This window comes from Streptopelia decaocto (assembly GCF_964273445.1).
Source record: "Streptopelia decaocto genome assembly, chromosome: 16".
NCBI classification, from domain to species: domain Eukaryota; kingdom Metazoa; phylum Chordata; class Aves; order Columbiformes; family Columbidae; genus Streptopelia; species Streptopelia decaocto.
The window spans coordinates 3,157,516-3,174,020 of record NC_138671.1 but is presented as its reverse complement, the minus strand read 5'-3'; the positions used below and the strand labels follow the sequence as shown (position 1 = coordinate 3,174,020).

The following is a 16,505-nucleotide window of genomic DNA, read 5'->3' as shown; positions in this document are numbered from 1 at the left end:
ACCCTGTCCCAGTGTGTGTCTCTGTGGACCTTGTGACTGGTCTCGTTACCAAATAGAAATAGGCTCTAATTATGGGCACTGGAACTGCATGAAGTGAATGCTTTTTCACCAAAGGGTTAATTCTTCCCGTTGGTTTTGTTTTGGGGGAAAAATATGCAAGAATCCTAATGTCTTAATTTAACAGGGATAATTGGTTTAGGAAGATGTACGTTATTGTGGCCTCTTGGTTTGTGTTTGTTTTCTTAAAACAATAATTAAACTTAGTAATTGATTCTATCAGAAGCTCCGCTGGAATGCAAAATGAGCGGGGCCTCCAGGAACTGGCTTATTTGTCTTTGTCTTAAAAACTTTGTCAGAGGCATCAGATCTATTCTGCATTGAAAACTGGGCCCTGAAGTGATTTGTAAAATCATTTGGTCCGTGAACTGGTGCTAAAATCCTTAAAGTGTTACTTAAATTTTAATGATTTCTAATGGTGAGGAAATTTTTTCTGATTAAGTATTGACTGAAAATTGGGAAGGAGATCCTTAGCTTAGAACGGAGGATATTATAATTTGGATGTATAGCATTTTTATGAAAGATGCTGGAAATTTTGCAGCTGTCTTCAGTGGTGTTAGTATTCCCTATGTGATTCTTAAATATTGACAAAATTGCTTTTATTTCTGTAGGTTTTGGCTAAATTAGGTGGTTTATTTCCTTTCCTATTTTAATAATTCATCTCAGAAATTTGCTGATCACTCATTTACCTGTTGTCCTGGCTTAAGTCTAATAATTACACAATTCTGCCGCTCTCAAGGGCACCATTCATGAGGGTGGGATGTGATGAACAGGTGCTTTAAACCCCTTTGGCTGCTCTTTTTGGTGACCAAACTAACATGCGACTGTTTTATTTTTGGAGTGATTACTCTGTGTCCTCTTCCCTGAAACTGGCAATGGATTAACTTCCTTTCCCACTGTTTTCTTAGTGTGGAATGTATATTAAAGCAGGTTACATGGCTCTCCTTCACAGATGGCCTCGTTCAGTACTCTGGAACAGCAAATGTAACTGTTCAATTCAGTCCAAACTGGATTAAAAACAAAGCAAATTCCAAGCTGTTAAAGAAAGCGGTGAATGCAGGTAGATAACAGGAGGTATTTCATGCCACGCTCCTTGCTTGGGAGCTGTTAAAGCATCGCCCAGATGAGCATCAGAGTTTCATTGTTATACTGGGTGGTCTTTGTTAGCCTTGGATCTGTCTGAGGAAAGGTATTTTTCCCCTCTAGATCAAACTGTGGGGGGTGGGACCTCGCCATTTTTGCACAAGGCTTTTCCAAACATCCGCAGGATGATGTTGGGTGGACAAATCGTCAGCAGGTGGAGGTGGGTGGGACAGAGCTGGGCAGGCGAGGTGGCTCCGTCACTCGAGATAAGTGTGGAACCCCAGCTTTTGGGGACCAGGGTGTGTACTTGGGCAGGGGATGGGCATAAACTACGAGGTGGAACAGTGGGAAACAAAATTTCTTACAAGTTCGTATGTCCTGTTTAAAAAAAGTTAGGATGGAATCATTTTAGTTGGAAGAGACCCTCAGGATCATCGAGTCCAACCATAACCTAACTCTAGTACTAACCTATGTCCCTGAGAACCTCATCTTCAAACCCCTCCAGGGATGGTGACTCCACCACTGCCCTGGGCAGCCTGTTCCAATGCCCCACAGCCCTTTCCATGAAGAATTTTTTCCTAATATCCAATCTAAACCTCCCCTGGCACAACTTGAGGCTGTTTCCTCTCATCCCATCACTTGCTACTTGGGAGAAGAGACCAACACGCTCCATGCTGCAACCTTTCAGGTAGTTGTAGACAGTGAGAAGGTCTCTCCTCAGCCTCCTGTTCTCCTAGCAAGGAGAAAAAGGCAAAAGGTCTCCTTTTCGGAGCAGTTACAGCCCCTTTAGTGAACTCTATACCTACCGCTGGACAGATTGGCCACTGCCCTTTTCTTCAGCATTACGGTTGTACATCCTGCTGTAAAACTGTGATAGTCAAGATGAACAGTTAATGTCTTCGTATCTGCCACAGACTGAAAGTTAATGGCTGCATTCTGCACTCATACGAGCAAACAAAGTGCTTTTACATGCTACATAATAATATGCACAGTGTAATATTTGACTATACTAAAAAAAAATGCTAAGAGCTATGTTTTGCAAATCCTTTTGAAGGAGATAATCTTCGCATAGTAAAGGTCACTGGTGCACAAAAGGGTTTTCACAGGTGTGATCCTGATGGTAGGAAGCGACTTTGTGGGCCCATAAAGGAACGTCAGCCCCAACAAGCTGTTAAATCTAGAAACCTGAATTATTCCTCCATAGGAGGAATTCTCCTCCGCAGGAGAAGCTTCATAAGGGAAGTTTATATGGCTTCGAATGAGGTTTTTATGCTGTTTTATGTTAGTGCAAATGTGTCGAATTTTGTACACAGGCTTCTGTGTGGGATGTTAACATCTAGTTCTTTTGGTCAGGTTGATTTGGTTTTGGAGATACTAACTGCAAACTTAAATATGTGTAAATGCTAATCTGAGTGAACTGCTTCAATGAATTGTTTCCCCACGAGTTGTTTTTATCCTGTGTTCAAATTTAGAATGTCATTTTCTCCTTGCTCTTTTAGTATATCTGTGTATAAACTAATTTCACTCTGCATTGTGTTCTGAATTTAATCAGGGATGTTAACAAACATGCTCTTCATGTTGTTTCTGGCTTTGTACCAGAATTTTGTTGGCGTTATCTTTTATTTACTAGCATTAAAACACAAGTCATTGAGAGAACAAAAAAATGTATGTATTGATAAGCAACTAACTGTTAGAAATTAACTTTTGGAGAGTGCTAATAATTGAACGTAAACGACAAGTTAGATTATTGCAGAATATTTGACTAGAAATAAATGATGTTTGGGGTTTACCTCTGCTGCTCACACATTTGAATTGTGTCATCTGTTGAGCCATAAAAATTCTGGCCTGTCACTTTTTGGTAGTTGTTCTTATGATAAGGGATGGAAGCTGGAAGCTCACATTTGTAACATCAGTGGTTTAGGACAATAATGTTTTCCAAGAATGTATTCTCTTTACTTTTCTTCTCAAAGTTCAGCGGAATCTAATCTTAAAAGTCAAACAATGAAATCCCATTAGAGAAAATGCTCTATTTATCTTTCCTTCAAAATAAAAACGTGCAAGTTAATTTTATTGCAAATCATTTGACTGCATGACGTTTGCTGTTTTCTTCTGAGAGTCAGTCATTTGCAGGAAGATAAAAATGTATCATTTGCAGCAAAGTCTAATGAATGTTTTCTAAATTAATCTTTGCTTTTTTGTTTCACCTCTTCATTTATTCATTCATTTTGTCCTGCAGGTTGAGCTCCAGTTCCAGTTGAATCGCTTGCCCCTCTGTGAAATGCATTATGCCTTGGACAGGATCAAGGACAACAGTATTTTGTTTCCCGATGTCAGCATGACTCCCACCATCCCCTGGAGTCCCAACAGGTACCGCCATACAAACGCTTTAGTAGCCAAGATTGATGATGCTGCACCGAATTTCTCATAACAGGCGGCTGAAATCTGCCCTAGAACAAGCAACGTGCCCCGCTCTTCGTTAACCACGTTCTAAATAAAACAAGAGGAGTGATCCTCCGAGGAGCAGAACCTGTTGATGGGTTTTCCTGCGGTTGAGCTGTGGTTTTATAGGCATTGCACTTGGGTTGTAGCTGTGGAAGACAAATCTAATATTGTTATTTGCCATTCTGCTCTTCACTGAAGTTACGCATCATACTTTATAGGAATGGAAATACCAGTTCCAAGGAGTTTGCTGGGCAAGATTCCAGAGTGCAAGGAGCAATCCAGTAGGACTTTTGGAGTTTGATGCATTGAGGCCAAATTTGGACAAATCACTGAAGGGAATGAGTAGGAAAAGTGTGGGAATGAGTTATGGAAGGACCAGCATTGCACATGCAAGCAGTCCTGAGATTCCTTGTATACATGTCTTACAGTTTCCTTTATGAAATTATAAACCCCCGTGTAATATAAATACTGTGAAGGAAACTTAAGGCTGATGCGGTGAAAATAGTTGGTCTCAAAGAGGAAAGAGAAATGTGAGGCTGTGTTGCTCGGGGAATACGGGCAGTATTCTTGCTGCATAGGGAGAGAGAAAAGAGGCATGAGGTTTCTGTTCTTAGAAACCAGGAAAATGAGCGGAATGTGGAACCGATAGCCTGGGCAGCATGTGAGGAGCCGTGTGGCGTCTCCAAGGTGAGAATTGCGAGTGCGATTGTGATACAGGACAAATCAGAAGATAGCTCGAGGATTAAAAGGAAAGGGATCTAGCCAGAAACCTGAGATGGTGAGATAATTCAAGACAAAGATGACTGGAAGAATTCAAGTTTGTGTTTGGAAGTGCAGGAAGAACAGAGAGGATAAAAGGGTGGGAGCAGCGTCCTGGGGAGGGTGTTTGTGCATCAAAGCTGTGACAGAACGGGCAGAAAGAAGGGAAGAGATTTTTGTATAGAATTGTACTACAGAGCAAATGGAGGGCAATGGCAATTGGTCACTGACTTAACTTTGAGCGAGTCTTACAAGGAAACTGCGTTTAAGAATAGTTTGGAAGTCAGTAGTGATTTCAATAAGAAGAAGGTAAGTCGAGTAAGCTACAACTTTATCTGCTCTGGTTTATGTCAGGAAATGTATACTTAGAGAAATTTACATATTGGTTATAGTTGATATTTATTTGTATAATGTTCTATATTTCTTATGTACATAAGCTGAACTACAACCATTATATCTATAATTTAAGTCAGTGTAATAAGCACGGGGTTTTTTTCCATCTGGTGGCTTGGTTTGCCCTACCTTGAGAATCAGTTCTTCTGACAGACTCAAAACTGTCTTTTTCTGTCTCAAAACTGGTTTTTCTTCTATTTTTGTTTTACATCCCTATTAATTCCAGTATTTCTTAGAGTCTTCTGCCAGGTTGTTGTTCATAGCTGTCTTAAAAGCTGGAAATTCAGTGGATTCCCTCTTGGTTTTACTCCCTGTTGCTCATGCTACTGAATAGAAACTTTCCCGGTCTGTAAGAAGCAAAGTGCTTGTAGCAAAGCAGATCACGTTACTGAAGTATGGCCATATGTGCAGCAGCGACAGGTGGTTTTTACTACGCGTGTCTACTTTTAAATCTGTCAGTGGGAATATTAAAAACTGCGTCTCCAAATCTTTAACCTCTTAAGTTCATTGGAATTTTCTGGAAGCATCTTCCTCTTAATGCTGGTATCACTAGCTGCTTCCAGCAAAACTCCTTTTTTAGACTGCTTTCCCATTAGAGGTATGTGCCTTAATGATCTCAAAAAAACCACGCTTGTAGTTAATTGGTAGCCATTAATTTTTAAATTCTTCTTTAATTTCATTGTAGGTAACTTCTACCGAGCCCTGGGGTTGTGTAGCAGTTGACTTTTCAAGTTGACAATGTAAATACTGCAGGGAAGCAGCAGAACGAATGTTACATTTTGCATAGTAATAGTAGAAAATCCTTGTATGTCTACTTGCTTTTGTTATCAGGAGATGGTGCAGCATATACTTTTTCCTAAAATGTGTACTGTGCGGGTTAATTATTGTTAGGTGGGATAAAGTAAGTTGAGAAGGTAGTTTGTTTCAAAACTACGCCAACAGAACCAAAACACAACTGATTTATTGCAAATGTTATCAGTTTTTTCTGATTAAAGCATGTGATCATTTCTCTAGATCTGTTGATCCGTTTGTGTGCATACACATACAGGAGCATAAAGGCCTTTTAATTTCTTTAAAGCTTTTGAAATCTTGTCTCGTTTCATTGCTGACGGACAGTGGATTATCCCAGCTCCTGGTTTTAAACTGCGTTGCCTCCTTTTGTGCAGACAATGGGATGAGCAGTTGGACCCTCGGCTGAACGCGAAGCAGAAAGAGGCTGTTCTGGCCATCACCACCCCGCTCTCCATACAACTGCCCCCCGTTCTTATCATCGGTCCCTATGGGACAGGAAAAACCTTCACTCTGGCTCAGGCAGTCAAGCACATACTCCAACAGCAGGATACCAGGTGAGATGGGGCACTAAACGTAGAGCGATACGCCATTAGCAGAGAAGATGTCATTTTTTTTACTTGAATTTAAGTGAAAAGTAGAAATGTGGAATTTGCATCCAGCTCGAAACCGAACAAAACCCAAGCCATCCGTCATTCTTGGGAATGACCAAGTAATTTTATAGTCTTAGCCTGTATTTTCCGTTTAGAACCAAACTAATCAAAGTTGACAACATGTAAAATGACTGTGATTTGCTCAACATGGGAAGTTGTGTGGTATGCTAGATAATAAAAGCTGTTCCTTACTTAAAATTGAGACTAGATTAATAATCAGAAAATAATGATTGAAAAGCTGTTTGAACTTTAAACTCAAATCCTTCCGTTATTAAAAGATTTAGAGAGCTGAATCATGCTAACTATGGTAGGTTGGTGACTAGTTTCATTAAGACAAATGTGCAGGAAGATGGCCACTGTTTCCTTTCTTTTGTATTCTACTGCTTTGAATTGTTTTCTGTTTCTTCATTGCTTTTTTATTTGCACCATTTATTCCAGCAGGATTCTCATTTGCACCCATTCTAATAGTGCTGCTGATCTCTACATAAAGGATTATTTACATCCATATGTAGAAGCAGGCAATCCCCAGGCAAGACCTCTCAGGTATTTTTTAAGGCTTATTATGTATCTATAAAATACTATTCTTAAGAAAAGGTGTCTATAAAAGAGGTTAAAGAACTTTTAAAACATAAAAGCATATTGGCGTTACCAGCAGTGCTTTTAAAAACACCGACTAAAAGGAACGTGAAATATTGTCAACATAATTTGGGTCATTTGTTAAATAAAAATAAAGACATCCTTTTTTAAGCTTTTATTATTATATTGATGAATGTGTCTTTCCTAATGAGCAAACTTTTGATATGCTCCTCTAAAAGCTACTATGATAAAATAGAATGAACTTTAATTGTATTTTAATTCCAGAAACCTTTGACTCACACTTAAAATGTTATTTTGGAAACTCGGGCTAACCACCCCGCTTTTTGGATAAATATTTGATGTCATAGGAGCTACGTATTTAGAGAATCATGTGAAAGTAGTTTGGCCTCTTCTGATAAATCAGTTTGAAATCATTGTATATGTGGTTAAATGTACTTACTGTGGGTATTTTGGGGAGATTAGTTAAGGGGAAAAAAGGAAGAAGAGGTGGAAATTTTAGGAGCAACGAGGGTAAACTTGCAGAGAAATAGTGAAGGAGGATTGATTAATGGGCACAAACCTGCTCCTGGGAATATTTGATGCAGTAATGACAATATACGCTCTATACTGCTAGCTTGATATATATTTTTAAAATTATGGGCATCATTTTCTGAATGCCAGTGTGTGAGTTTATTATATTACTAAGAAAATGACTCTGTGTTTCTTTGCTAGCTATTAAAAGCCGTCCTGGACTTATATTTTATGCAATGTCAGTATAGCCAGTGAAGTTATGTGAAAGGGCTAGATTTACAACAGGTGTAAATTCTCCGAGGTTTGCTGGCTTTGGGTGCCTCGGGACCTTTTACAGACACTGAGGATCCGGCCAAGGACGAGAAGGCAGCTTGGGTTTGAAAAGTTACCTTCGATCTGGTTGTATTTTAACACAGATTGCCTTCAGATGATTTGTAAAGCACTTTGTGATGAAATCATTGTGGTGCGTTAATTTTGTAGTGGGGAAAGTAATGTGTGTAATTGACACTTTGGGGAATATTGAAGTGGGATTTAACAGAGCACGGAGTTAAATACAGTTTTATTGTGGTTGCAAGGCTTTTGCTGCCCTCTTTTATGTGCTGTCATCCACTAGGTAGTCCAGTTTCACAAAAAATTAGGAAATACTCAATTTAATGGAAATATTTGGGCCATTTTCTTTTTCGGTGTAATGGATGGAGACACAGATTAGCTGACACTTTGTTCTGTTCTTTGGCACATTAGCTGGAGGTCCCCAGAAATAAAGGCTTTTGTTGTAGATATCCAGATGCCACACGTAGAAATAAAGGTGACATGAATTTCTGTATGAAATTCAGGTTCTGTGCATGCTAACCCAGCGTTAGTAAGGACAGTGGATATATTCAGTGCTTTTGTTTGCAGAAGATTGGGTCCCTAAGCTAGAATCTCCTGGGATTTCCATTTCAAGGTGGTTCTCTATGTATTTCACAGAATCCCAGAATGTCAGGGGTTGGAAGGGCCCTGGAAAGCTCATCCAGTGCAATCCCCCCATGGAGCAGGAACACCCAGCTGAGGTTACACAGGAAGGTGTCCAGGCGGGTTGGAATGTCTGCAGAGAAGGAGACTCCACAACCTCCCTGGGCAGCCTGGGCCAGGCTCTGGCACCCTCACCAGGAAGAAGTTTCTTCTCAAATTTAAGTGGAACCTTTTGTGTTCCAGTTTGAACCCATTACCCCTTGTCCTATCGTTGGTTGTCACCGAGAAGAGCCTGGCTCCATCCTCCTGACACTCCCCCTTTATCTATCTGTAAACATGAATGAGTCCCCCCTCAGTGTCCTCTTGTCCAGCTCCAGAGCCCCAGCTCCCTCAGCCTTTCCTCACACGGGAGATGCTCCACTCCCTTCAGCATCTTTGTTGCCCTGCGCTGGACTCTCTGCAGCAGTTCCCTGTCCTGCTGGAACTGAGGGGCCACAGCTGGACACAAGATTCCAGGTGTGGTCTCCCCAAGGCAGAGCAGAGGGGCAGGAGAACCTCTCTGACCTACTGACCACCCCCTTCTAACCCACCCCAGGTACCATTGGCTTCCTGGCCACAAGGGCCCAGTGCTGGCTCATGGTCACCCTGCTGTCCCCAGGACCCCCAGGTCCCTTTCCCCTACGCTGCTCTCTAATAGGTCATTCCCCAACTTACACTGGAACCTGGGGTTGTTCCTGCCCAGATTCAAGACTCTACACCTGCCCTTGTTCTATTTCATTACATTTTTCCCTGCCCAGCTCTCCAGCCTGTCCAGGTCTCTGATGGCAGCACAGCTTCCAGTGTCACCACTCCTCCCAGCTTGGTGTCATCAGCAAACTTGCTGACAGTCACTCTATTCCCTCGTCCAAATAATTGATGAATATATTGAATAATCCCGGCCCCAGCACTGCCCCCTGAGGCACTGCACTAGATACAGGCCTCAACTGGACTCTGCCCATTGACCACGACTCTCTGGCTTCTTCCCTTCAGCCAGTTCGCAGTCCACCTCACCACCCGCTCATCCAGACCGCACTCCCTCAGTTTAGCTGCGAGGATGCTGTGGGAGACTCTGTCAAATGCTTTACTCAAGTCAAGGTAGATGTGAGGTAGCTTTCTCAAGTGAGCTGTGGCTGGGTTTTGGTTTTGTAGCTGCAGTTTTGGCTCCTTTTTATACCTGGGGCTGCTCGCTAATGGAATGTGCTGCAAGTGCTAATGAACATTTTGATTAGTAACTGCGTGACTCTCCTGCATTCAGGTACTTTGCTTATGCAAGTATTAGGATTAGGAGGTTAGTCACTTGTTTAATCAGAAATTAAGGGTACGTTGCGGGGTGAAATGTTATGATTCGTGTTAAGCTGGTAAATCCTATTTTTATAATGGATTCCTCCAGCTTTAAGAAAAAAAACAACTAGTAATGAAATTACAGGAGATTTTATTAGCCTGAATTGCACCTGAGAACGAAATCCCTTATTCAGTGTAGCTCACTTATATCACGACATTTTCAAGTAGTCACTTTTGTCAGGTGTTTTTGTGCCAGTGGTGAATAATAGTGCTGGGTTACCTTTTTGATCTCACATCAAAATAAAAGAAATGAACGGGTAAGCAGCAATGCAGTTTGAAATGCTGTCAGCCCATCTGTGAGTCACACACAGTTGAATTTCTGTAATAAAAGACAGGGCATGGTATAATAATGTCTAATAACCATAATATTTTGCATTTCAATAGCACCTTTCATCCAAGAGTCTCAAAGTGCTTTACAAATATAAACTCACAATAAACTCATTAATCCTCCCCGTGCTCCTGTGAGCTGGTAGGTAAGTATTCCCCTCAGTTAAGATTGAGAAACAATCAAATAAAAGCTGACAGAATGGCCGGGATAAATAGAGCGGGGATTATCTTGCTCCTCCTACCTTGTTTTAGCTGTTAGGCCCTGACTTTGCGCTGTTATGCTGATGTAGTACCAGCTTATCAAATAAAGCTTATCAGTTTGCTGGCTGATAAATAAGTCTGTTGGGGTGACATTGGAAGGTTGTTCTGGGAGTGACTCGGGGTGTGTTGTTTGCTCCTGCACTGACCCCGGATTCACTGGAGTTACTTTGCTCACCAAGGGTCGCGTTTGGTTGTGGTTTTGGATTTAAAAAGCCCTTCAGGGTCCTGCCGTGCGATTTCAGTTGGTGCTTATTGTCCAAAACGGACGTTGGATTTTCACAAACTAAATTTATTATAGCCCTTCTAATTGCTTCTCTCACGTTATATGGAACTGAGCTGTAATTTTCCAACGTGGGTGGACACGTGATACCCAAAATCCAGCCAGTGCTATCATGTTTTGTACTCGGGTGCATAATTACCCTTTTCCAAATACTTTATTAATGATTTGGGGTTTGTAATATGAGCGCAGGAGAAATTAATCAGAAGAAAATAAATAATGAATAGATGAAGCAAGCGGCATTAAACCCCATATTTAGAACTGGCATGAGTTTAAATCATTTCATCTTAATTTGCTTTGGAGAGAAAAGAATTTAAATTCTAAAAATTAACATTTGTACAATAGTTTCCTGTCATTTAAAGGTTCCACTTTAGATTCAGTTACTTGGTGCAGATGGGGAGCAGCCCTTGGAGAAGCCCTTTGACGTCCTATCCCAACCCTTGGCTGGTTGGGTTTGGGGTATTTCCAGATACCCCGCTGCAGTTATTTGTGTTCTAGGGCATAATCTTTGTGTCCTCCCTTTTCCTCTTCCATGTAGCTGTAACATTTCATCACTTTTAAAGAAAAAAATTATTTATCTCATGGCACGGTGATTAAAGTTCCCTTAGTGTTATGGGAAGATACTTCAAGTCCAGTTCTTTGCTGGCAGTGACTGATATTGGCACCGTTTTCTCGTTCTTTTATACTGTGGATCATAACTATGGCCCTGCGTGATAAAAAGATGACAATACTTCCTGTTTGGTTCGCAGAACTTGGCAGATGTATAACGTGTAAAAGGAAGAACGGGATTTTATTAATGGCTTTTGAAATTATTCCGTAAGCTCCTGTGGCTGCAGCTGATGGAACGTGCAGGTCACTGCGGCTCCGCCACTTCCACACTATGGGCTATACTCATATTTCAGCCAAGGAAATATTTCCTTAAAATTAGTTTACTGATATTTTAAAATGAGATAAATATTGATGTGAGGGTGGCAGAACTTAAACATATGAAGCATTTACAGATTTCTGTAGGTGAATTAATCCTCAGTAACTGTTCATGGATGTAGCATTACACTGCAGCAAATAGCGGAAGGTAAATCTGTGACATTTTAGCATATTTTAGCATGTAATTCTGCGTAGCTGTGATGTTTTGCCTCCAGAAGGTTATGTTTATTTACCAGAAAACAGAATGTTGGCCTTTGAAATGTTAGGCTGTCAGTGTGATCAAGCTGTATAGAAAATAACCCCCCTTTTTCTTTTCTAGGGTATATTTCAGAAATCGCTGGGTAAAGACTGTCCACCCAGTTGTGCATCAGTACTGTTTGATTTCAAGCACACATTCCACCTTTCAGATGCCCCAGAAAGAAGACATTCTTAAGCAGCGAGTAGTAGTTGTTACTTTAAATACATCACAGTATCTGTGTCAACTGGATCTTGAACCAGGTAAGGTCATTTCTAACCAAGCTGGACAATGATCTTCTCACCGGTGTCAGTTCCTTACCCAGTTCTTTGAACTGTTAATAAAGGGAACAATGATCATCTTAAAATGGTCTTCTCTTTTTCTTTAATGAATAAATGTTTATTACAAAGCCATAAGCTGCTGGCATTCACATGAACCTTTTGCTTATTCCGTTTTTTCTTTATTTAAAAAATAACTACTGAAAGCAGCAGTGCTATCTGTGATCTGCTTTCCGAGATCCAAGAGGGAAAATTCTGTTTGAGATTCTGACTTTGAATCTGCTGCTCATTAAGGTCATAACTCAGTGGAGCACAGAAGCATAAATACACACGGAGAGCTTTTTTTCTTGTTTTGTGAATTGTTCAGCTTTGCAAACAACTCCCACACTACATTCTATGTTAATCTGCTACTTCTAGGGTTTTTTTCTAAACTATTAGACTGATTTGGAGGGGGCAGAGGCTGTTTTAGGGTTTTTTGCTTTCTTGATCTTCAAATGAAATCCATCTGCTTTTTGGAGAAGGTGGAATTTCATTACAGAAGTTGTTATGGTTAATTTTTCATGGCTACATTCAAGCATTTTTTGCAATAGAGAAAGCTAATACGGAATTTATGGTTATTATTTTGAGAGCTTGAAATGGAAGTAACTGCTTTGTTTAGCAATGAGATGTGTAGAGTCATGCCATAGTAACATGTGTGCAGCTGCATGAAATCCATGTTTTCCAAAGAAAATTGCTAGTTTTATGTATATAATCTTAATTAGATGTTACACTAAATCCTCTAATGCTGTGTTTTAAACCTTAATATGTATCCGTGTGTAAAACCACTTCTCTACCTATCCTGATTTTGCCTTTCATAAAATGTGAGTCTACTTTGGCCCAGTTTTTTTCAAGTGCATAGATTCCCTACTCAACAAACCTTTTGGTCCGATATTATCGTAAGATTGAATTTAAATTTTCCTTCAACTTCTGTTCCTTTCCTCCCCCGCCCCCAACATTCCTTATAGCCCATAACCAGCAAAATGCTCAGGTATAAGTGCAGTTTTAATGGGAAATTTAGTATATAAAACATTTAATAGGACTCAAGTCCATGAAGGCATCCTGCTCCTTGTCCAAAGCTCTTCAAGCCTCATGGTGATGAAAAGATTGTCACATTTGAGAAGTGTGCGGAGGCAGCTCTGCCAGTGACATTTCCTCTCGTTATAAGGAGAGCTCCAATAAAACACGTTTCACTTCAGCTATAGCGGCAGAAAGAGGCGGATCTGTGTGCTGCTAATGTCACTGGCCACCAGGTGACCACTGCTGGTCGTTTGATGGCTTTGAAAATTGTTTGTGCGCTTCTACAAGTTGCTAGAAATTAATTTGTATAAGCCATACGGGATTTTTTCTAGTTTTGGTTACTGCCAGAGTACAGAACTTTCAGTACAATGCCTTGTATTGTTATCGCTGTTTATTTTATCATATTTCCAGTTTCATTTATTGGCTGATTCTCTGTTTTACAGGTTTTTTTACACACATTCTGTTAGATGAAGCTGCACAAGCTATGGAGTGTGAAACTATTATGCCTCTAGCATTAGCTAATAAAAACACAAGAATTGTCTTGGCTGGAGACCATATGCAGGTAAGAGCTATTAAGTTTTGGAATGTAAAGTACATACATATAATATTTGTATTTATATATTTAAGGGTTTGTCTCTCCTTTTACTAAATGTCTTATTGTTCCTTTAAGAGCATGTGGGTCTTTTGTCACTTTTACAGTAGGAATAGGTGCTTGTTTGGAATAGCCATGGTCTGCATCTTCCAACTATGAATGTACAGTAAAAGTAAGGTTTCATTTTTGTTGCAATGCAAAATACGTATGTTAGGAGCATGAAATTCCAAGTCTGCACATTTAGTTACATTTTCTTTGTATGTGTGTGTCTATTACAGCTCAGTCCTTTTGTCTACAGTGAATTTGCCAGGGAAAGAAACCTTCACGTTTCCTTGCTCGACCGGCTCTATGAGCACTACCCTGCCGAATTTCCGTGCAGGATCTTGCTGTGTGAGAACTATCGCTCCCATGAAGCTATCATCAAGTAGGTGTGAACTTTTTCACTGTATCACGCTTTTCTTTGACCGGTGTGAGCAAACAAAACAACTCCGAGCCAAGCACAACTGCGTGGAGAAGAGTTACCTGTTTCTGTAATGGAGTCTTAGTTGTTTCAGTGTTAATTAGTAGATTAATTCGTTGTTACTAGGTTGAAATTCCGTCTCCAAGAACAGACGCCAAGGGGTGGGTTAGGCAGTTACAGACCCTTCATTCCAGTGGGGACGCTTTGGCTGCAAGACTTGAACACTAAGCAAAAGAAGAGCTCGCTGTCCCTTTCTAACCATTACACACTATATTATACAGACTCTGTGTTTCTTTGAACTGTTTTAATTCTAGAATTACTGGGGTGGATGATCTTGGAACGGTAAGCTGTGTGCAATGTCGGGAATGTATGGATATGTGACTACAAACAAAAAAATAGGTCAAATTTTGGGCATGTTTGTTGTTGCCTTCTTTTGTTACTTCTTTCAAGACACATTAATCAGTGGGTTTACATTTTTATGCTGTGATAAACTAACGGCTGCCAGTATAATGAGCTCATCCCTGAGCTGTGCTAGAAAGAATTAAGTGCAATCATGGGGAAAAATGCTAAAGTTTAAATCCTGGCTCAAATATGTACTGAGGAATATTATGTTGGTATCCAGTCATACTAATTAGGTTATCACTGTGTTCAAAGCAAAAGCAGAAATATTTAAGTGCTCTGGGGAATCAAAGTGAGAATGTAACATATTTTGTTACACAGCTTGATCTGTCTTCATTTGATGGACTCTGTAATTACAGAGCGAGTGATTTCTTACACATTTCTTGAAATTATAAGTTCAAAATGAGGGAGAATCTGAAAGGAAAGCAATCATTTCAGCTTTTAGTTAAAGATGACTCTTCATGTTGACTTTTTGTCTTGTTGCATTTAACTTGCCTCCTTCCCTCCTGCTTTTCACCGTGAAGGTTGTTCTTGCCTCATTTCTTTCTTCAATCAGCCGGTGTCTGTAGTGCCTGTTGGCAGCAGAGAAAGTGTGTTCTCTTTGTGGTTCTGCCCACTCGCAACATAGATTGCTCTTGAGTAGAAGCCACAGAGGAGAAGCTTGCTTGAAAACTGAACGCTTGGCCTGCGTTGTGCTCAGCACGCAGGAAATCTTTAGTAAATTTAGTAAATTTATCTTCCGAGTTCAACAACTCTTAATTGTTGTCCAGCAAACCCAGGGAAGGACCAGTCCTAGACAGCCAGTTTCCTTCTGCCCAGGTTCAAGCCACCAGAACTGAGTGAAACATGAGTGTGGATGTTAGTAACTCTGTCAAGCTTTAGATCAGAAGAAAATATTGCCTTTGTAGAAAAAGTGTTGGAAAAGCATATTTTTAGTGCCTTCTGCTCCATCTCCCATATGGAAATATGAGTTCAGAGAAATCATTTGAAGACACCGATTAGTAATCAGTGGTTCTGCCTTCCTTATGAAGTATTTTGTGATTGCATATTTTATCGGTGAGATTTGCATGTTTTATTAGTGAGCTCATATGTAGACTCTGCATTTTATTGTGTTTTGCCTTGTTCCAGTTATACATCTGAACTTTTCTACGAAGGCAAATTGATGGCAAGTGGAAAGCAGCCAGCACACAAAGATTTCTACCCTTTGACGTTCTTCACAGCACGTGGAGAAGATGTGCAAGAAAAAAACAGTACAGCTTTTTACAATAATGCAGAGGTAACTCTTCCTTGGCTTTTTTCTTGATTGTTTGCTTGAAACTTCCCTCCCCCCAGATTTATTGCTTTGTGCTCAGTGTAGGTGGAAGATGTAAATTGTCCCCTCTGCTAGGGGAGGGGAACATGGAGTTTGCTAAACATGAAATAGTGAACCTTGCAATTGTAGTAAACATTTCCACTAATTTATCGTCCTTTTTTCCTTGTGATTTTCAAGCTGCTGATAGTTCTCCCAGGCTCCTTCTTCAGGATGTCTTTCCTGATCATTTTGCTGACATTCTGATGGATGTATCTTAGCAACTGAGAGTAACTGCAATTTGAAGTAAAACTTAGATTTCTTTGAGTGTTGTAGAAATGTTCCCACTCAGATAAGAGGGCTCTGGAGTAGCGTTTCATATTTGCTTTAATATGTTTAGGATCAGTGTCTAACTGATCACGTGCAGATGAGATTTTTTTAGGTGAAAACTTAATATGTTTCATGTAGATTTATCTGTATTCATCTCTCCATCCTCCCCCAACCTGGTAACACTTTGAGCAGTGGAAGGTGCCTTTTTCCAGTCACAAGTTAGGGAGAGCTTGACCCAACTCCTTTTATTCCCATCAAAAAGATGTCTTAAAAAATTGTCCTTGACATTTAAAGAAAAACAAAGAAATATCGCTAATTTTCTTCAGCTTAGGAGGAGTTTTTCAGGAGGTTGGGTGACAGTTATAAAACGTTGTTGTTATGAAGCTCTGCAGAGCTGCGTTTCCCCTTGTTGATCCCGGTGCAGCTCATCTAATGCACAGTTTTTAACCTTTTTGTTGTTATAA

At 40.2% G+C, this 16,505-nt stretch overlaps 1 protein-coding gene across 7 annotated transcripts in view; it reads left to right on the top strand.

The window, feature by feature from the left end:
- HELZ (helicase with zinc finger) overlaps nucleotides 1–16,505 on the top strand; it is a 73,288-nt gene that overhangs the window by 36,405 nt on the left and 20,378 nt on the right. For 6 of the 7 annotated variants that reach the window (XM_082066927.1, XM_082066924.1, XM_082066926.1 and 3 more), the window contains 7 exons: nucleotides 3,377–3,507; nucleotides 5,901–6,080; nucleotides 6,615–6,719; nucleotides 11,723–11,901; nucleotides 13,416–13,534; nucleotides 13,843–13,988; nucleotides 15,552–15,699. In XM_082066927.1, the coding sequence (XP_081923053.1) occupies nucleotides 3,377–3,507; nucleotides 5,901–6,080; nucleotides 6,615–6,719; nucleotides 11,723–11,901; nucleotides 13,416–13,534; nucleotides 13,843–13,988; nucleotides 15,552–15,699 (1,008 nt within the window). The remainder of the gene's footprint in view (nucleotides 1–3,376; nucleotides 3,508–5,900; nucleotides 6,081–6,614; nucleotides 6,720–11,722; nucleotides 11,902–13,415; nucleotides 13,535–13,842; nucleotides 13,989–15,551; nucleotides 15,700–16,505) is intronic. The other variant, XM_082066923.1, reaches the window with a different exon arrangement.